The 22,377-nt window shown below is 41.4% G+C and overlaps 1 protein-coding gene across 2 annotated transcripts in view; it reads left to right on the forward strand.

The window, feature by feature from the left end:
* Window positions 1–22,125, forward strand: part of LOC131246065 (protease Do-like 10, mitochondrial) — a 100,253-nt gene extending 78,128 nt beyond the window's left edge. The window contains exons 7-8 of one of the 2 annotated variants that reach the window (XM_058245924.1): window positions 20,291–20,341; window positions 21,661–22,125. In XM_058245924.1, coding sequence (XP_058101907.1) covers window positions 20,291–20,341; window positions 21,661–21,915 — 306 coding nt within the window. In that variant the 3' untranslated portion in view covers window positions 21,916–22,125. Of the gene's footprint in view, window positions 1–20,290; window positions 20,342–21,644 lie in introns of both variants that reach the window. The other variant, XM_058245925.1, reaches the window with a different exon arrangement.
* The last annotated feature ends 252 nt before the right edge of the window (window positions 22,126–22,377 follow it).

A 22,377-nucleotide genomic window follows, 5' to 3' on the forward strand; every position in this document is an offset into this window, starting at 1 on the left:
AGATGGGACAGATGGATGGATGTTTGGATGAATGGTTGGATGGGATGGTTGGATGGTTGGATAGATAGTAAGATGGATGGTTGGATGGATTGATAGATGAGATGGATGGCTGGATGGATGATGGGATGGTTGGTTGGTTGATTAGATGGATGGTTGTTTGGATGATTGAATGGGATGGTTGGATGATTGGATGGGATGGTTACATGGATGGATTAATGTTTGGATGATTGGATGGGATTGATAGATGGATGAGATCATTGGATGGTTGGACGAATGGTTGGATGGATGGATGGATGGTTGATTGGATGGGATGGGATGGATTGTTTAGATGGATGGATGGGATGGTTGGATGGATGCATATTTGGATGATTGGATGGGATGGTTGGATGGTTGGATGGATAGATGGGATGGTTAGATGGTTAGATGGATGGATAGATGGGATGAACATTTGGATGATTGGATGGGATGGATGGATGGATGGTTGGATCATCATGCATGCTACGTGTGTTGTGTTTATATGCTTATTTATGCATTGATGTATAATGTTTGGATGATTGTACATGTTTGTTTGCTTGTCAATTGGTTTAATGAGATTTATTATTAAAGTGATTTCTTACGACAACGTGTTTTAGGCCCTCATTAAACGGAAACGTATTATGTATGCATTTTTTTACAAATTTTTTATTCCTAAATATGCAAATATGTGTATTTAAACATCTCCTGAAGTTTCATTGAAAAATTTCACCATTTTCTCCATGTTTCCCCATGTTTGTCCCACATTTCTTTTTATTGACGATAACGATATTGTTTCTTTATCCTCAACCGACGAAACTTGTAGCGATACTGACAACTCGAACACTGAGTATAACCACGGCCTCCCTAAAATGATGGGGCCTACATCCATAGGCAAAATATCACACCACAACACGTCGTTATATGAACCGATCTGGATGAGGACTAAACACTGCTGGGACATGGCCATAGAAGATGTGTCAACCCAAGAAACCTTGTAGGATTGAGGGTGTGGGACAAGCTTCAAACCCAAACGAGTGACTATGCTAGTTGAGACCACGTTAGTGCAATTGCAATTTTTGTCACTGCTCTTGATAAATGTGTAGAAAATTGTGCTTCTGCACTAATGATCACTCTCTTTGGCCTACACTAAAATACATCTAACTATGGCTAGTGATGCAACCTCTAGTTCTTGTTCAAAATCACTAACACTTATTTCTCTGTGATATTCCTCAACTTCATAATCACCCGCATCATCTGCATTTTCATTTGACTCGCTTGTGACTAAGGCTTTCCCGTGAGTCTTTTCCGTGCACTGGTATGCGAAATGACTTGTACCTCCGCACTCATAACATCTCAAGTGACTACCACTGCCAAGATTGGCACCAATGACAACACCTTTGCCCTTATCATCCTTAGGCTTAGGCGATGCACTAGCCTGCGCCCTAGGCTGACTTCCAACATTAGGTTCAGTTCCCTGAAAACCAGATGTAACATTAGAGTCTCAGGACTCAAAGCGTCTCGTGACAGGAGACTTTAGGTAATGCTCTAACTCCTATACAACTTGATATGCCTGATTCAAGTCACCCACTACACGGGTCATAAGCTCACGCTGCAAATCCATGTGAAGATCCACCTTGAAACGTGCCAGCGTCACTAAGGGATCCTCCTGAATATCACACCACATCATGTACTCAAATTTTGCGATGTAATCTGCAACCGACATAGATCATTGGCATAATGCTTGCCATTGATCTAGGAACTTTTGACGGTAAGAGAGAAGATATTTTTCCTTCAATAGCTCCATCTCTACCCAATGCGCGACTGGAACACCTCATGTTCTCTTGATCTTATGCTCCGTATTTGTCCAAAATAATTTAGCTTGACCCACAAGCTTCATCTTCGCAAACCGCACTTGTCGGTTCTCAGACATCTCATAGCATTTGAAATAATGGTCCATGTCTACTAACCAATCAAGGAATGCCTTAGGGTCAAGGCGCCCATCTAAACTAAGAACCTCTACTTTGACACTTTTTGAGATCCTCTCATCGACATCATAACAGTCTTGATACTCAACTGCAAGCTACGGATTTCGCACCCCTCCACGGCCTACCCCTCGGCGACGTGCTCCACAACCTCTACCACGATCTCCTACCCATTCCTCAACTACTCTCCCTACTTAAGACTGATCATCCCCTCCAATGTTGGAGATTTCTCTTAGGGACGCTTCTATTTGAACCATATGGGTATTCATGTTCATGGATTACTCCTCAATGATGGCCAAACGTTGGTTGATCGTGTTCATCATCTCAGTCAACTGCTCCATGTTCAAGATCGGGTGTAGACCAAACCCTCTACCGGTCCAAGTGGGCATACACTATAAGACTCAACTTAGGTTTCCTAAAACACGACTCTAGGAGACTATTTTGACACAAGACTATGGACACCGATGATCCTAACCTCTAGAATAATGCAAATGTGGAAATTTTCATATTTAGACTCTTAGTATGATGCAAATTTGAAATTTTCATATCTAGACTCTAATTCTAATGCAAATATGAAAATTTCATATCTATATCTATATGCTTTGTATGAAATCCTAAAAAAATAAAAATCTAGACCCTTAATAACTCCGATCTAAGACGACCCAATGCAATATCCTAAGCTTTAATACCAAAAATTGGTGTAGGATAGCCTAATCCAAGTGCGGAATTTAAAAGGGGAAAATTTATGCCAGCATTAACAATAAAAATTCAGCATTATACATCATAAAACAAGAAGGAACTAAGGAAAGTTCAGCAATTACCACGGCCATTCATTACAAACACATTGTATTGAACCTTAAAATCTGAATTTAGTTGGATCTGTTGAAAGACAGGACTTTCGTCTCGCAATGGGTCTGTCCGACAATCCAAGTGGATATTCTAATCTAAGAAATATGAATTTTCTGGATTGGGAAATTTGAAATTTTCATAAAAATGTTTAGTTCTTTGATTATAGTTCAAATCTAGGGCCTTGGGTGATGAGATTTGAAGAATATCAAAATATGTATATGTGGGGATCAAGATCTTCTAAGATCTAATGATTTGGATTGAAAAGAAAAGGAATCGGCTTTTAGATCTAGAGAATTTAGAAGCAAATGAAGAAAAGATGTTTAAAGAAGAGAATACCTTGAAAAAGGAAAGAATGAGAGAGAAGGAGAAGATGGGAAATCACTTCCCTGGGCCTCATGCCATCTTCTAATCACTAGAAGTTGAAGACGGAATCGTCCGGCCTTGAAGAAGTAAAAGCTCTCTTTTTCATAAACATAAAATAGCATCATTACCTTTGAGGTTTAAGGCAAAAAACCCTAATGACCAAAATACCCCAACTAAAAAAAGTTTCAAAAAAAAAAAAAAAATCGCTCAAAAAATTGTACACACGGTCTCAAAACTAAAATAAATAAAATGTACATAAAATAAACTCAAATCCAAGATGCTCGATGGGCCTCAATGATATCACAATGAAGGTGGTTCGCAACAATCCAACGATCTGATCACACCATCCTCGCAATCCAACAGTCCAATTATCTCCTCCATGCAACTTACACATGTCACAAATAAGTGTAAGGTCTTCAACCTCTAAAGACCCAACCGGTACTCGTCATCTAATCACATTGACACGGGTAACGCATGCTTCTTGCCTTGATATACTTTTAATGGTCCGATGTTCGCATCACAGAGCACCCGTGCGTATACTTTTAGAAAGTTTGGGGCAGAGCATCGTGTTCATTTTTTATCCTAGGGCAATGCAACCCATGCTATTTTCAAGTGTCATGAATGCATCAACTCAACTCAAATAAACTTAAAATAACATAAATGTGTATTTAATTCAGCAACACTTCCTTTCAACATAACCTTAGCACGTATCCAATTCATCATCATGTCCATACTTAAAAATAAATCATCATCATCTGAAATTTAATGTTGTACACAAGGTTCACATAGGATGTCCATTAATAATGCGTAACTCATAAACAATTCACATCAGTATTACATATAATTGGAAATAAATTCAACTAAACAATGTAAACAAAAAATAACAAGTATCGAGAGGATCACCCACTTGACTAGGTGCCCAAGGGTCTGGTATGTTGCTGGAAATTACGTGTACAAAATCTGGATTCAAATCCACTTGGACTTAGTTTGACTTCGTTAAATGGGAGGTGACGCGGTGCCACTCAGTGGGTTTCTAATGTGAATCTGTGGGGTTCTACATAAAATCACACATGTTATTTCATCATATCCTATTTTAGGGTTTTGGGTCTCTTGGACCGAAAATACAACAAAATCAGTGCTTTAACTTGGTGAGTCAACTCAGTGAGTAACAAGGTTCAAAACTACAATTAATGATCTGTTGAAATCAAAAGGATTAGGAGGGAATTTACTTGATAAGAGGTGCATAAGGGGTCCTGACTTAGCCATGGAATCATCCTCGAACTCATAAAACAGTGAGTTGACATTGAATCTTCATCTTTCTTCTTCACTTTCTTTTTTTACTTTTTTCTTCCTCTTTCCTTCTTCTTTTCCTTTCTCCTCTGCTTTTATCCACCAGCCACGTCCAAAAGAGGTCTAGTTTCAAACTGACTCAGATTGACTCGACAACAAATTGAGTCTGATTCTCTTTCTCAACCAAAATGCTCTCTCTCTCTCTCTCTTTCTCTCTCTCATCTCCCTTTCATTCGAATTATTACACAGTTGGATTCTCACACTAGGAAGCTTTTATAATCTCTCATCTCTTTGCGATTTCGAAAGGCCGCTCAAAAGAGTCATGTGAACAAGTTATACAAGGAAATCTTTGAACGAGTGAGTTTCCTACACTATTTTGATCGAGTCTTCTGTCTCCACACACTATGTTGATATTGGCTGTAAAGATGTGATTAGATGGACCCCACATTGGATGTATTGGATTTGAAATTGAGTTTTATACAAAGGTTGACGGTGGTAGGTTTTCGAAGAAGATAATAAATGCTTTAATGGTGGAATCTTAGCCATTTGTTATTTCTTCATGCCAAGGCTTATGGACAATCTAGATTGGCCCACTGGAGTTTGTGGACGTGAGATTTTGAAGGTTTGATGACGTTTTTCCAATGGGTTCATGCAAGGAAGGTTTTCGGTCACCGCTCGCATAGTTATAGGTTCTGCAAATTAGGAAACGGAAAATTTGGCATTGTTGATTGGTTGTCTTTGATAGAAAATGCTTGTGCAATGAGAGTAGTTGGAACTTGGATGGTCCAAGAAATCTGAATTTTGAACGGTTCAGATAGGTTTCAGGTTTCAGGTTTCCTTGGGTTGCAACGGCTCTGCTTGCCAAGGAAAACAAGAAGAATCCCATTTTGGGTGGTTTCTATTAACGTTGGGGATGCTAGGTGTGGTACAACACAATGTTTGGAAGAAATCCAATCTGTTCATCAAGTTTGCTATGTTAAGATGGGGTACAATTCAAAAAATGAGAAAAATATGAAACTCAGGTGGGCCACAAGACAGAAAACAGTGGGGAGTGGAAGTCTACCATTGGAATTGTCCAAGGCTGGCGATGAATGGTTTGGATGGCCTTGGTGGGTCCCACAATAGATGGACAAAAGGGGAGAGATAAGGAGAGAGAGTTCGAAGGTAAAGTGGGTGCGGCCTCTTCATAGTAATGCGTGTTGCCTGTTTCCTTTTTTTTCTTTTTTTTTGAATGGATGGGGCAGTGGGTCCCACCGAGATGTTTGTGAGAAATCTACCTCATCTATCGGTTTTGGTAGATCATGTTAGAACACGAGCTTAAAAATGAGGTAGATCCAAGGCTTAAGTGGGCCACACAACTTGAAAAGAATCAGTAGGGTAATGCCTACCATTGAAACTCTTCTAGAGGGTTGGATGGATGATTTGGATTGCTGGAAAGCTGAATAGAGAGTGGATGTTTTGGATTGTGATGTATCATATAGAGGGTACGTGGTGTAGGGTGGGATTATGTATGTCCTAATAAACCTTAGGTGATCCATTGGGTGTTTGTAAATATTGGAATTGGACTTCGACAATGCAGAATGTTGATCAATGCATTAAGGTCATGATGGAGGGTTTAGAATCATGGATGATCATATGTAGATGGCTCATATTAGATCTTTGTCAATTTTATGTTGATGATGCAATGATCTAGATTGAAATCAGACACTTGGATAGCTTAATAGATCCATGAAGTGTTCTTGACGATTTAGATCAATGATAGATCAAAAGTGTGATGATATGTAAGCTCAGGACATAAAAGGGTGTGTATGTACATGTACTTGTGAGAATGGTCGTTAGATAGTAATCTCGATGGTTGAATAAGCTTATACAAGGGTGTAGATAAGATGAATGGATCAGAATTAAGGATGGATATGTACATAAGCGGATGTGATGGTCCGGAAGTTGGTTTATCATGATCGAGCTGTCCGAAAGTGAAGTAGATGGTCGGATGTCTTGATCTGGTGATTTGTTTCAACGGTTGATTAGGTAATTGATTGAATGTACAAGGGCAAGTTGGGTTTCGAATATCATTACAAGGTATACGAGGATCTAGGTGTGTGTACATGAGCGCGAATCTAGGGGCCATTCTCCTAATAGCACAGTTCGCTTTGACATCGGAACTGAGAATCCACAAAAGTGAACGATGGGAATCATGGTTTAACAACTAACAAGTGACTTGTTCTTCTCACTGAGTTTGGAATGTGAAAAAGATGAAAACACATTTACTTGTGCTGCAATGAATAGGAAACTTGGGTTGAATTAAGGGTGATCTGATTGAAAACGTTATGAACATAGAAATGTTTGTTGGTGGGCTGCTGTATCTATTATCCACTCAACAGTAGATGCATTTTTGTAATGAGCAAGTTTCCAATTCCATGTGTGAACCTTGATAAAAGCAATAAAGAGAGGCCGTTTGGCATCTCTACTAATAAGAGCTTATTTGCTTATTCTAAAAAAATAAGCTTTTACTATTTTTTTTTTTAGAAACTAGCCAAAAGCCTCTTAAAAATTAAGTGATGAAGAGGTCGCCTATTTGGTTTAAGCGGGTAGACATTTTAAGCTAATTTTTGGACAATTTTATCCTTAAACTTTTCAAGTAATTCCCATTTTTCTCTCCTCTTTTCTTTTCGGTAGGTCAAGATAATGAGTGACCCATATTGAGGGTAGGTCCCCACATAATGAATGGTCCACATCAAGGTGGGCCCATATAATGCACGATCAATGTTTGAATTATCTCCGATATTATCGTTATCTCCAGCTCAACGATACCGATAACACTAGTAGCGATACTGATAATGCCGGTAGTATTAGAAATTTCAGGTATTAACAATGAATTGCTTAGTATCGCCAACGTATCAATATCGTTAATGCAATCGCTAATATTTTCAACTATGTAAATTCTAAGTGTCGCTTGTATTGCCAATGCATCAATATTGCCAATATTTTCAACTATGTCAATTGTAGGTAATGCTTGTATCATAAGTGTATCGACGATATTTCAATAATATTGTCAACGACGTTATCAAAATTTTGTTTATTAGAAAAAAATTATTTCAATTTTTTTTTCATGGGCACATGGTTGTATATAGTGTTCAATTTGTCATCGATAATATTGATAATATCTGGATATTATTGATATCGCTACATGCGTGATATTGAGACCACAATCTTCTGTTCCATTTCCAATTATTGATGATTTCTTGGTGAAATATCATGTGTTGTTGATATTTTACAATATCGATGGATGTTTGGATGGAAGGTTGGATAGTTAATTAGGCCGGATGGGATGGTTGGACTGATTTCTTACAACAACACATGCTTTTAAGGCCCCATTAAATGGAAACTTGTTATTTATGTATTCTTTTTGCAAATTTTTTAATTTCTAAATATGCAAATATATACATTTTAACATCTCCTTAAGTTTTGCCGAAAATTCCACTGTTTTTCTCATGTTTTCCCGCATTTCCAGTTATCAGCGATATTGATATTGTTTCCGTATCCCTGGCCAACGAAACTTGTAACGATACCGATACTTCGAACATTGTGCACGATCACATCAAAGGTGGGCCCCACATGATGGACAATCCACATCAAGCGGACCCCACCCTGATGGACGGTCCACATCAAATGTGTGATCCATGTGATGGATGGTGGACATTGAATGTGGGACCACATAATCGAAGGTTAACATTAAAGGAGGGCTCACATGATGAACGATCCATATTGAAGGTTGGGCTCCACATGATGGACGGTCCAAAACAAAGGTAGGACCTACATGATGGATGGTGGACATCAAAGGTGGGTCCCACATGATGGACATTTGACAACAAAGGTGGGACCCACAGACGGTGGACATCAAAGGTGGGTCCCATATGATGGATGACCCGGATCAAAATGTGGCCTTGCATGGACTATCCACATCAAGTGGGCTCCACATGATGGATGGTGGACATCAAAGGTGGGCCCACATGATGAATGGTCCACATCAAGGTGGGCCCACAATGCACTGTTCACATCAAAGGCGGGCCCACATGATGGACAATCCACATCAAGTGGGCCCCACTTGATAGGCGGTCCACATCAAAGGTGGGACCCACATGATGGATGATGGACATTGAAGGTGGGCCCACATGATGGTCGGTTGACATCAAGGCCGGGCGCACATGATGAACGACCCATATTGAAGGTGGGCCCTCACAATGAATGATCCATATCAAGGTGGGCCCACATTAAGGTGTGGCCCCTTGTGATGGACAGTCCACATCAAGTGGACCCCACATCATGGATGGTCTACATCTAAGGTCTCACATGATGGATGGCCCATATCCAAAGTGGTCCACGTGATGAATGATCCACATAGAAGGTGCACCCCACACAATGGATGATGGATATAAAAAGTGTGCCCCATATGATGGACAATCCACTTCAAAGGTAGGGCGAAGCCAATCTCGAAAAGGCGAGCAATCTTCGTACCGTCATTCGTTGCTTCGAAGCGGTCTCGGGGCTAAGAGTTAATCTCGCCAAATCTACAATATTCAATGTCAATATGGATGGTTCGGAAATGTCAGAATTTGCACAGCTGTTTAACTGCTCCATCGGCTCCCTTCCAACGACGTTTGTAGGGCTTCTGACGCAGGACAGCCCTAATTATGATGCTTGCTCATGGACACAATTAAACAGCGGAAATAAAAGGAATAAATGATCTAAAATTCTAACAGTAATCATCATAACTGAGAAAATCATAAAGGAAACATGTAATGGAGCGGACCATCACCACAACCATGGATTGTGGAATTCAATTACTACTTGGGTTGGATCCGGCAAGGGATGAGACCTCCCGATCTTGCATGGTCACACCCAATCGATCAACGAAGATCACTAGTCCGAAGAACCAAGAAGTTTCTCGGATTAGGGATTTGAGAATTTGGGGGTTTAGGGTTTAAATCGGTTCTCAAGATTTTGATCGAAGAAGGATTAGTCAAAACTGGAAAATAGAAGGAAGAAAATTATTACCTTGAAGAAGTTGGAGGGGCACAAGAAGAAATTAGGAAAAGAAGATCAAGTTAAGAGAAGAAACACCATTAGAGAGAAGAGAGAAATGAGGCAACCAAAGGGTTTACTTTTCATTAATCAATAGTTAAAAAATTCGAGTTTAGGGCTTTAGCCCACTTAAATAAGCAAATAAAGACATAAAATTACTAAAATACCCCTAGAATAAGCAAATAAAGACATAAAATTACTAAAAGACCCCTAAGTCAAAAACGCGCAAATAACATAAGTACGAGAAAGTTTAGGCGCTCGGTCTTCTTTCTCCAATCTTCCTTCACATGTGTCTTCCCTGAGTGGGGTCTTCTATATGTCCAATCACATGTGAAAGGTCTTCAGCTCCTCAATAGTCGCCTATCCATAAGGACGGCACTTGTGGTTGGCGCTTTCTTCGTTGGTACACCTTGAATGCGCTTGTGTCCGCATCAATTCCCCTCAAGTGAGAAAAACTCGACTCCGACGAGTTGAAACTTTTGTAGCGCTCGAGTAGATCTGGATCAATATCTTGCAATGCGTCGCCCGACAGCCACGTAGATTCAGACGATGGTTTGTTCTTCCACTTGACAAGATACCTTTGGAAACCCCCATCTCTCGTGGATACTATCTCGTCATCCAAGATTTCCTCAATTGCTTCTTTGTGGGTAATGGGTGGAGCAGGGGGTGGAAGGGGCTGGGTAGCAAATTCAGAAAAAGGCCATGAAAGGGACGATGTATCAACAATGGGAGTATGGGCACGGAATAGATCTTCCACATTAAAAGTTGGATTAATGTTCATTTCAGGTGGAAGGTCAACCCGATACATGTTGGACCCAACCTTTTGTAATATCTTGAATGGTCCAGCACTACGCACTTGTAATTTCTTTGCAGATCCTTGAGAGAATCGCTCTGGCCTTATTCGCACCATTACAGTCTCCTTCTTGAAATTCTTGCACTCTACGATGAGAATCAGCTGAAACTTTATAATCATCATTGCTCTTATTTAACCGTTGTCTAATATGTGTATGCAAATCATGAATATGGCGTGCGAATGCATCGGCTGACTCAGAAGGCCTTTGGGTAACAGACATAGGTAAGAGATCTATGGGCATTCTAGGTTTATAACCACTTACAATTTCAAAAGGACTCAACCCTGTAGATCTATTAACTGACCCATTATAAGCAAGTTCAACAGTTGGTAAAATTAGGTCCCAAGTCTTAACATGTTCACCCACTAGACAACGTAGAAGATTTTCAAGGCTACGGTTTACCACTTCAGTTTGACCATCTGTTTGTGGGTGGTAAGCAGTAGAAAATTGCAAACGAGTTCCCATAATGTGCCACAGTGTCTTCCAAAAATAGCTAGTAAATCGAACATCACGATCAAACACTATGGTTTTAGGTAACCCATGGAGACGCACCACACCATCAAAAAAAAGACGAGCAACATGAGACGCATCTGACGTCTTCGAACATGGGAGGAAATGCACCATTTTAGAAAAACGGTCCACAACGACAAAAACGGAATCGTGCTTTTTTATAGTCTTGGGAAGCCCGAGCACGAAGTCCATACTAATGTCCTGCCACAGAGCATGTGGTACTGGCAATGGCGTGTACAGCCCGGTATTTTTCTTTCTTTGCTTTGCTAGCTGACATGTTCGACACTGCCCTAAAACTTTAGCTACGTCTCGCTTGAGGCTTGGCCAATAGAAACGATCTTCCACGAGGGCAATGGTCTTATCACGACCAAAATGGCCAGCTATCCCTCCTGAATGAAGCTCCCAGATGAGGAATTCACGAAGGGACATACGGGGAATACAAAGTCTGTTTCTCTTGAAAAGAAAGCCATCTTTAAGAACATATTCACCCATAATATACTGGTCACTAGAGAGCGACACGTAAGTACCTCCAAAATCAGGACATATGGGGTATTCATCTTTCAGTTGCTCAAATCCAACTACCTCTACACTCAAAGAGTTGAGCAACGCCACTCTCCTACTAAGGGCATCCGCTGGTTTGTTTTCAACGCCGGCCTTGTGTTTCAAAACAAACGAATATTCCTGAAGAAATGCTACCCACTTGGCATGCCTTGGGTTGAGTTTCTCCTGAGAATGCAAATATCTCAAAGCCTCATGGTCAGAAAACAAAACGAATTCTTGCGGTAGGAGGTAGTGTCGCCAATGTCTCAGGGATTGCACTACCGCATAAAATTCTTTGTCGTAAGTGGAGTATTTTTGTTTTGCCTCATTCAGTTTCTCATTGAAATAGGCCACTGGGTGTCCTTCTTGACTCAACACTCTACCGACACCAGACGCATCGCACGCTACTACAAAGACTTTAGAAAAGTCAGGTAGACGCATGACAGGAGCTTCCACCATCTTGCCCTTAATTTCTTTAAAAGCCTTGACGGCGGCTTTAGACCACACGAACTCTCCCTTTTTCATGCACTCAGTAATGGGAGCCATGATCATGCTAAAACCCCTAATGAACCGACGATAAAAAGTTGCTAGGCCGTGAAAACTTCGCACCTCATGAATGTTCCTTGGTTCTGGCCACTCAACTATGGCCCTGACTTTTTCAGGGTCTGCGCGCATCCCTTCAAATGACACTATAAATCCTAAGAACACAACTTGGCTAGACATGAATGCACATTTCTTAAGATTAGCGTACAACTTTTCCTTCTTAAGGACACTACAAACCTTCTTTAAATGTTCAAGGTGTGATTCCTTAGTGGTACTATAAATAAGAATATCGTCAAAGTACACCACTAGGAATTTTTCCATGAACGGCCTCAAAGCTTATGTCATCACCCGCATGAAAGTACTGGGTGCGTTAGTCAAGCCGAAGGGCATGACCAACCACTCATACAGCCCATCTTTCGTCTTAAACGCCGTCTTCCACTCATCTCCTGGGCGTATACGGATTTAGTGATATCCACTCTTGAGGTCTATCTTAGAGAATATAGTGGACCTAGCCATCATGTCAAGCATATCATCAAGTCTAGGTATAGGGAACCTATACTTGACAATAATTTTGTTTATGGCACGGCTATCCACACACATGTGCCACGTGCCGTTTCTCTTTGGCGTCAACAATGCAGGCACGGCACACGGGCTCATACTCTCTTGGATGAAACCCTTTTGCAGAAGCTCATCAACTTGCTTCTTCAACTCTGCATGCGCTGCAGGGTTCATCCTGTAGTAAGGAAGGTTCGGTAGAGTAGACCCTGGGACAAGATCAATGGCATGCTGTATGTCCCTCATAGGTGGCAACTCATTCGGTAAGTCTTCAGGAAATACATCACTGTATTCCTTCAGGACCGAAGTCACCTCACGGGGCAACTCTAATGGAACCTCAGGTGTAATTTCTCTAGCCACAAGGGCATACACCATAGAATCCTCCTTAGCCTCTTTTTCAAACTCTCTTGTGCTGATTATATGTAAAGACTTAGGTTTGGATTTCCCCATTTCTCTAGGCTCACTTGCCTTCTCATCCTTCTTTCCTAGTGTATTCTCAAGTGGCATGGGATTAAGTTTGATCTTTTTACCATTATACATAAAAGTACACTCATTCGAACGGCCAAAGATCGTGACATCATTATCGAATAGCCATGGTCTACCTAGGATAACATGTCCCACATCCATAGGTAAAACATCACACCACAGGGACTCTTTGTATGACCCAAACTCGATGGGGACTAGACATTGCTGGGTGACAGGTAGGGATGTCTTGTCAACCCAAGAAACTTTATACGGGTCTGGATGAGGTGTGGATTTCACTTTTAAGCGATCTAAGGTGCTGGAAATCACATTCTGACAACTTCCACTATCCACTATCACCTTACAATTCTTTTCACCACACTTGGCAATAGTGTAGAAGATAGTGCTTCGACGCCAGTCAGCACTACTCCTAGACTGAGCTAACACACGCCTGACTACTGCAAGCGTTGCTTCTCCATCCACTTCTTCTTCATCAGTAAGTCGTCCTTCAGGGTAATACTCTTCAACTTCATAATCACCCTGGTCATCTCCACCGTCGTGGGGCTCGCCTATAACTAAGGCTCTCCCACGGCTCTTCGTAGGACACTGATTAGACATGTGGCCAAGGTTGCCACACTCATAGCACCTCACTTGGCTCATGTTACTAAGACCGGCACCAAGAATCCCTTTGCCCTTGTCCTCCCTAGCCTAGATGGAATGGTCGCCTGTGCCCTAGGTTGACTACCAATATTAGGTCTAGTTGGGAACTAGATCTAGCACTGGAGTCTCGGGACTCAAAACGACGAACGACAGGAGCCTTCAGATATTGCTCTAACTCCTGCACGACTTGATATGCTTCATCTAAGTCCGTTAAGGGCCGAGTAATAAGCTCGCGCTAAAGATCCGCACAAAGGCCCGTCTTGAAACGCAAGAGCGTTACTAGAGGGTCTTCTCGGATATAACATCGCATCACATACTCTTCAAATTTAGCGATGTAGTCAGCGGCAGGCATTGACCCTTGGCGTAAGGATTGCCATTGGTCAAGGAGCTCCTGATGGTATGAGAGAAGAAGGTACTTCTCCTTCAACTTCTCTTTCATCTCATACCAATGTGTGATAGGGGCTCTACCAACTCTCTTTATCCTACGCTCGGTGTTGGTCCAGAAGAGCTTGGCTTGACCCACAAGCTTCATCTTAGTAAACCGCATTTGACGGTTTTCCGACATGCCATACCACTCAAAGTAGTGGTCCATGTCAGCAACCCAGTCAAGGAACGCCTTGGGATCCAAGCGCCCATCAAAACTCGGGCCTCAACTCTCACACTCTTCTTCGCACGCTCATTTGGATCATAGCGGTCTTGATGACCACATGTGGCTCGTGCCTCTCGCACCACACAACGACCGTTACCACGATCTCTATCCTCACTACTACCACGTGTGGCAGCGCGTTCTTCAATAATTCCTTCCACTTGGGAGTGTGCATCTTCCCCTACAGCGGGGTTTTCCTTTTGGGACGCCTTTAGTTGCTCCACCTTAGTCATGATAGTGATAATTTGGTTCTCAAGGCGGACAAACTCACGCCTTTGACCCGCTTCTAGGGCGGTTATCTTTTGTATCAATTGAGCAAGTTACTCAGATAACTTCTCGTTATTCATGGTAGGTTGAAGTCCGAAACCTTTACCTCTTCTCGTGGGCATACAATGAAGACTTGAATCAAACTCTACCTAACTAGACTACTAGGTGTTATGACTTTCAAGATGAATGCAAAACTACTATGAACTGACACAATTAAGTTGAAACAGGAAACAACTCAAATCTGGAAATTTTCCAGATTAGGAACTTTCTAAAATTGGAAAGTTTCTAAAATTGAAAACTTTCTAAACCTGGAGCTTTTCTAAGTTAAACCTAAAAATCAAAACCCTAATTTGATAACTCGATCTAGACAAAAACCATGCAAGCCTAGGCTTTGATACCAAATTTGACGCAGGACAGCCCTAATTATGATGCTTGCTCATGGACACAATTAAACAGCGGAAATAAAAGGAATAAATGATCTAAAATTCTAACAGTAATCATCATAACTGAGAAAATCATAAAGGAAACATGTAATGGAGCGGACCATCACCACAACCATGGATTATGGAATTCAATTACTACTTGGGTTGGATCCGGCGAGGGATGAGACCTCCCGATCTTGCATGGTCACACCCAATCGATCAACGAAGATCACTAGTCCGAAGAACCAAGAAGTTTCTCGGATTAGGGATTTGAGAATTTGGGGGTTTAGGGTTTAGATCGGTTCTCAAGATTTTGATCGAAGAAGGATTAGTCAAAACTGGAAAATAGAAGGAAGAAAATTATTACCTTGAAGAAGTTGGAGGGGCACAAGAAGAAATTAGGAAAAGAAGATCAAGTTAAGAGAAGAAGCACCATTAGAAAGAAGAGAGAAATGAGGCAACCAAAGGGTTTGCTTTTCATTAATCAATAGTTAAAAAATTCAAGTTTAGGGCTTTAGCCCACTTAAATAAGCAAATAAAGACATAAAATTACTAAAATACCCCTAGAATAAGCAAATAAAGACATAAAATTACTAAAAGACCCCTAACTAAGTCAAAAACGCGCAAATAACATAAGTACGAGAAAGTTTGGGCGCTCGGTCTTCTTTCTCCAATCTTCCTTCACATGTGTCTTCCCTGAGTGGGGTCTTCTATATGTCCAATCACATGTGAAAGGTCTTCAGCTCCTCAATAGTCGCTTATCCATAAGGACGGCACTTGTGGTTGGCGCTTTCTTCGTTGGTACACCTTGAATGCGCTTGTATCCGCATCAGCTTCCTTTTTCAGTGGGTTCTCCCCCCAAATCTATGTGGGACAGAGTTATCGATAGATTTGAGAAGCACCTCGCCACTTGGAAATGTAAGTACATATCAACAGGGGTTCGTCTTACTATAATCAAAGTTGTTCTCTCCAGCCTGTCGTTATATTATATGTCCCTATTCAAATGTCCAAGATTTGTTCTAGTTAAGCTAGAAAATGTAAGACGCTATTTCCTGTGGTATGGAAAAGGGGACAAGAAGAAATTCCACCTGGTCGATTGGAATATGGTGTGTCTTCACACATCGCAAGGGGGAGCGGGTGTCAGAAAGCTGAAGTGGATGAATCAGGCCTTGCTCGGTAAATGGATCTAGAGGTTCGGGTCCGAGCCTAAGGCCTTGTGGAAGAATCTGCTTAAATGCAAATACGGGCGGTCAACTGGTGGGTGGTGGACTAAAGACTCAGCAACATAAAGAGCGTCGGCCTTATGGAAAGGGGTGTTAGAGGTGAAGCAGGAAGTTATCAAGGGGATTCGCTTCTTGGTCGGAAATGGGAACAAAATTTCCTTTTGGAATGATATTTGGATAGGAGATTCCCCCCTTCAAGTCACTTTTCCTCTAATATATGTTCTGGCGTCTAATCGGGCCTCATCCGTTTCAAATAGCTTCTCCATCGTCGGCTCCAAGGTTGTGTGGGACATTCCGTGTCGCAGAAATCCGCAAGACGATGAAATCTCACAGTTCGCGGCCCTGTTAGCCCTCCTTAGCAACAACAGACCAGATCACAATGCCCAAGACAGCATCCTTTGGCATCTGGATAAAAAAGGAGTCTTCTCACTCAAATCCCTATACAACTGTATCCTCAACTACTCCTACAGTTCGGCAGTCTCCCCGGCAGTTCATATGTGGAAATACAATCTCCCGCCAAATATTGCGGTCTTCACTTGGCTTGTCAGCATCAGGAAGGTTCTCACAATAGATAATCTTAGGAAAAGACGTATGTGCATTCCTAACATCTGCCTTTGCTGCATGGTGGATGCAGAATCAGTGGATCATCTCTTTATTCACTGTCCCCTCACTCTTCAGCTTTGGTCAGCAGTTTTTCTTTGGTTCAATATTTCTTGGGTTCTCCCCTCCTCTTCCGCCAGCTTGCTTCAAACTTGGCACGGGGCAGACTTTGGGAAACAAATAAATCAAGTTTGGAGAAAGTCTTTAGCGGCGGTTTGGTGGGCGATTTGGGAAGAGTGCAATGGGAGATGCTTCAAAGGGGAAGCTCACGATGTTGGGTTTTTAATTAAGAAGGTCCATTTCTCCATAGTGGAATGGGCCTCCCTCGCTCGGCAGCCTGGCTGCAGCAAGCCGCTTTCATTTTCTTTTTCTTAGGTGTGTTGGTCTGCTATCTCAGCAGGCCAATCCCTTTTGTTTCCTTTTTTCATTAATATAATTTCGTCACTTCTCAAAAAAAAAAAAAAGGGTAGGGCCCATGCATGGACACATCAAATGCGGACTCCACGTGATGGGTGATGGGTAGTGGACATTGAGGGGCCCCACATAAAGGACAATTAAAATTGATGGTGGGTCCCACATGATGGATGACTTACATCAAGATGGGCCCCCAATGATAAATGGTCCACATGCAATATGGACCTTGCATGATGGACGGCCCACTTTAAAGGTTTGGCTCACACGATGAACGGTCCACATTAAAGGTGGGCTCCATATGATGGACGATCCACATCCAATGTCCAACATAATGGTGGCCCAAATGTCTTAAAACATGAAGATTGTAGCTATTCATTCTTTTGCCATTTGGAGTACGGTCCATCTTTGGTGAGATCTACCAAAACAACTATTAGGATTGCTTTTATAATGGAGTTTTTGTAATCTTTAAAAATGACATCCAACTACCCCTAACAAGAGCTCTTATTTTAACGTTTTGCCAAACGTACTTATTTCAAATGAGAGCTTCTTTTCTTTTTTTTGAAAAAGTAATTTTACGAAACAAGTTTATTTAAAACAAAAGACAAGATGCCAAACAACCAATAAATGATCTCTGCAAAGTGTACTTGTGGGAGTAGGATTATAAATCCTACTGTCACCGTGTGTGCATGAGATCTAGGCTGTTAATCAGGTGGGATGCACCATGAATGTACATAAAGATGTGAACTGTTGGTTCTTTTTTGAGATGACCGTTGGCCAAATCCTTTCTTAAGACTGGTCCAAAAATTTGGTGGGTTGTGTATGAAAAAATTATTGGTCAAGTCTTATGCATCCTTTCTTTCTTTCTTTCTTTAAAATTTTTTTTTTTCTTTTTTTTTCTTTTTTTTTTTTTTTACATTGGCTAATGTAGCAACAAGATGGAAATGGAATTTACTTGCCTAAGATATAAAAGCAATTTGAAGCACTAAATGCACCTCGAAGTGCTACAAATCTTCAATTGTACAGGAAAATAGCCAAGAAATATGATGAACAGAATAGTGGAGTCACACCACCAAATCCCAATGGAATCTCTCGCGAAGGGTGTCTAGAAAACATTGTGTGCTGTTACGGCCAGTGTGTGTTATGGGGTTGTAGTGGCTGTTATGGAAAAATTGACCCGTAATGGTCCTGTGACAGCCCGTTACAAGGCCAATATGGGGGTTTTTTTTATGAAATAAAAAAAAGGTCGCAACGGCTGTTACGGAAGCCGTAATGCCGTATAGTAACGTTAATGGGGGTGACTGTTATGACCACCGTTCCATTACAGAACACCTTGCTAGAAAAATCTCGCCAATGCATCATGCTTCCAATGAATTTAATCACAGGAAACACGGAAAATAGCAACATTTTCAATTGAGAAATCATAACATCCTGCGAAAGTTCCATATGCATGGCTTTATGTAGCCTTTTGCAAATCCTACTTCAAACAAAGAAGCCAATACTAAAACTCTGTTCGCTCACGCATAAAATTGTCCTAAAATATGTCATCTTTGAAATAAAGAGGAGAAAACAAAAAATTAAAATAAATGTATCCAAATAAACTTGCACCCTTTATGGAGTCCCATATACAACTGCATGGTTCTGTATAGAAGCCAATACACGCACACACATGGTCCTAAATACAACTTCAGGGTCTTATATATAAGCCAAAATCACAACACATGTTCCTAAATACAACTACATGGTTTTATATATAAGCCAAAATCCAGTCGGGATTTTGGCCAAGGATCTTGACTGGCCAACGGGTGGGGCGGGCCCACTGGAGAACCCTGATGGATGATCCAATGGGTGGCCCACCTGATTCTGGACTGGCCCGATTTTCATGAAATGGCACGTATGTGGCAGGGCCCATCTGGTGAACTGCTTTGATCTCGTGAACAGATGACATATTTGGGGAAGTAGGATTCTAATCCTGCTGCTAGTAGCCTTTTCATTTCTCTTGTTAAATATAGAAAGCACCGTAAACAAGGTGTCAAAGTTCGTCAGGAACTCAAGTACAGGGCTGATACCGTTTAACTATGCTTTTTGATGAAAAGACCTAATAATAGAAGACTTTTAAGGTTTTGATGCTGTTATGAGAAGAAACCTCATAGCATTGATACATAGGTTATGTGAACAAGTGCTGGTGCTAAGCAGTTGGTTTTTTGAAGAAGTGAATTTGAGTAGCAAAAGTGAAATCACTATGTCAAAAGCCAAAGTGAAATCGACACTGACATATTCTTCTTCATTTTGTGTTTTGTTTTCTGCTGTTGTTCTTTTGTTCCTTTTTTTATTTTTATTTTTTTTAATCTTTTGTTCCTTATTTTTTCAGTAGTAACAGTGCATAGATTGTAGAAGGTTCTTCTTCTTCTTCTTCTTCTTTTTCTTTTGAGAAGTAACAGTGCATAAATGGATTGTAGATGGTTCTCTTCCCTCATTTTAAGCCCATTTAGTAAATGGGTCGGGCTCAGTTTCGCCCTGATCTGACCTGATACTGGCCCATTGCCATCCCTTTCCTGATGCATGAAGTATGCAAGTGGGCCAATGATTCGTTATCCTGACAGTTGATCTGATGAGCTTCACTGTGGAAGGGGGCTTCCTACAGTGGATTGTTCATTAATCCTGATTGTTGATCAGATGAGTCTCACCATGTATAGTTCAGTGATCCGAACCATTAATCTGATGGACCCTATAAATCCATTTGTTTGGAAGATCTTAGCCCTTTAGTAGCCTACAAATAGACAGTTAAGAAGAAAGTTGCAGTAACCATCTGGAAAAATGGCCAAAGATTCGACTGACTTGATCTTCCAATCTGAAAGATTTTTGCATCAACCATCCACAGTGAAGCCCATCGGATCAACCAGTTGGATCAAGGATCCCATTTGTATCTCTTGAGATATAAGTTGGTTTGCTTTTTATTACCTTTTTCTTATCTGTGAACTCACCACTGATGCTGTTGCTGCACTTTCTCTTGCTTCAGGTGCTGATGGATGACATCAATGCGGGGTATGAGAGGCTGGCAGAACTACAGGTACGATAATCCTTTTATTTCGAAGCCTTGCTTTGTAGTATGAATTATATGATCCTTGGCCCTGACCTATGTGAAGTATTCACTGCCTCATGTAATGCAAATGGGGCCCATGCTTTGGTGATCCATGCTGTTGATCCAAGGGGACCCACTGTTGATAGGCTATGCTCCGAAAATCTCTGACTAGGAGATTGTAGCCATGAACCTGGTCCTTTGGCCATTGAATGTGGATTGTTGCTGCAACTTTGTTTTATTAAACTTCTATTTGTAGGCCACTGATTGAAGGGTTTGGTTTCTTCCATTGAGGATATTTTTGGGCACAGTCCAAGGCAGGACCCATCATCATACTCATGTGCCCCACTTGTAAATCGTAACGATGTGTGTCCCTCCTGGATTATGGGGTTGAAACAAAAGGCTCTGTGGGGCCTGCCCTAACATCCATTCTATCCATCATTTGGAACATATCATATCAGGATGTGAGCCCAAAATCCGGCTGATCCAAAGCTCCATTGGGACCTTAGTTGCATGATCCTTCTAATTGGATGCCGCTTCCACTTCCAAATCATGCTCCTGCTCCCACTTCATAGCCATTTTGAAACAGACACTTCCCTGCTCCCACAGCTGAATCTGTCGCCACGTCATGCAAATATAATTGGACACACCACATGGAACAGTGAGGATGGAGTTACACACCATTGAGACCTTCTTGGGACCCACCAATTTTTGGATCAGGCTGATATTTGATTTTTCCCTTCATCCTGCTTTAGTCATTTTATGAACGGGATGAATAGCATTTAAACATCATGGCAAAAAGGTGTCGATGGTAGGCTTCCTCATTCCCACTGTTTCCTATGGTGTGGTCCACTGGAGTTTTCTATCGACACGAGTTTGAAGCTAATCTCCGTAGCATTAGCTGTTTTCATAATCATTTTGGTAGACTGGACAAGATGTTTAGGAAGGCCAAGTTGGTATAGTTGCATGGGCCATTGTGCTCAAGCCTTTTGCTTGTTACCTTCCTAAGTTTGTTTTATTTATTTAAATAATTCTTGTTGCTCTTTTGCTTTGTAGCATTGTGGGCCATGCTTTTGCCCTTTTTTCTTATTAAAGTTGTGCTGCTTTTTTTAAAGCAAAAAAGGGGTGGTCAAGCGTCGTATAGTTCATCTATCATTTCTTGGTGAATGGGACCATGGAGAAAATCTCCTTAACATGCATCACCATCCATGTTGGCCAACCAGGTTGATTGGAACTTGCAGAGTTTTAGGTTTAAGAATTTTAAGATCTGATCACACACTCATCTATAACACAGCACATGGCATGACCAGGTGAAGAAAGTGAATGGAGACGGAGTCAAGAACCTGAAACACCTATGTGAACTTGTGGAGAACTGCAAGCAAGAGAACGTGAGGTTCGATCTGGATGATGAGAGGGTGGTTGTGCTGAACTATCATTCGGCACGGGTTGCTACTTCTCGGATTCTAAAGCGACACAGGATACCAGCAGCCATGTCCGCCGACCTGATTGACGAACAGAACATCAGCACAGAGCTTGAGGCAGCATGCTTGAATTCGACACAGTAAGGATTCTATGTGCTGTTAATTTCTGATGGACGGTTGGCACGGATATTTATCCATTGATTCTAGTCTGTGAAACAGTCCAGTGCATAAAAGATCACTCAAGGTCCTATGGCGCGCGATGGGTTTTTGTATCATTTTCCCTTTTTTTTCCCTGTATGGTAAATGAAATTAAATGTGTTCCTGGCAGATGGAAACCTGTTGTTTGCCGGTGAACAGAGAGTACAGCACATCAAAGCGGATATAGGAACCATCGAGAAAGAAGTAGACATATTGTTGGTTCCTATATCCAAATGTTCCTTAGTTACATGTTTACCATAGATCGAAACCTGTTGTGTGGCCCCAAGAAGGTTTCAATGCTGTGTCTCGATCCTCATGTAGGTCCAACTTAGGTTTCGGATAGGCCTGATTTTTGGGCTCACGTCCAAGCATGGTCTATGGCAAATGATGGATGGGAGTGGTAGTCAT

The sequence above is a fragment of the Magnolia sinica genome, chromosome 5 (genome assembly GCF_029962835.1).
Source record: "Magnolia sinica isolate HGM2019 chromosome 5, MsV1, whole genome shotgun sequence".
Taxonomy (NCBI): Eukaryota; Viridiplantae; Streptophyta; class Magnoliopsida; order Magnoliales; family Magnoliaceae; genus Magnolia; species Magnolia sinica.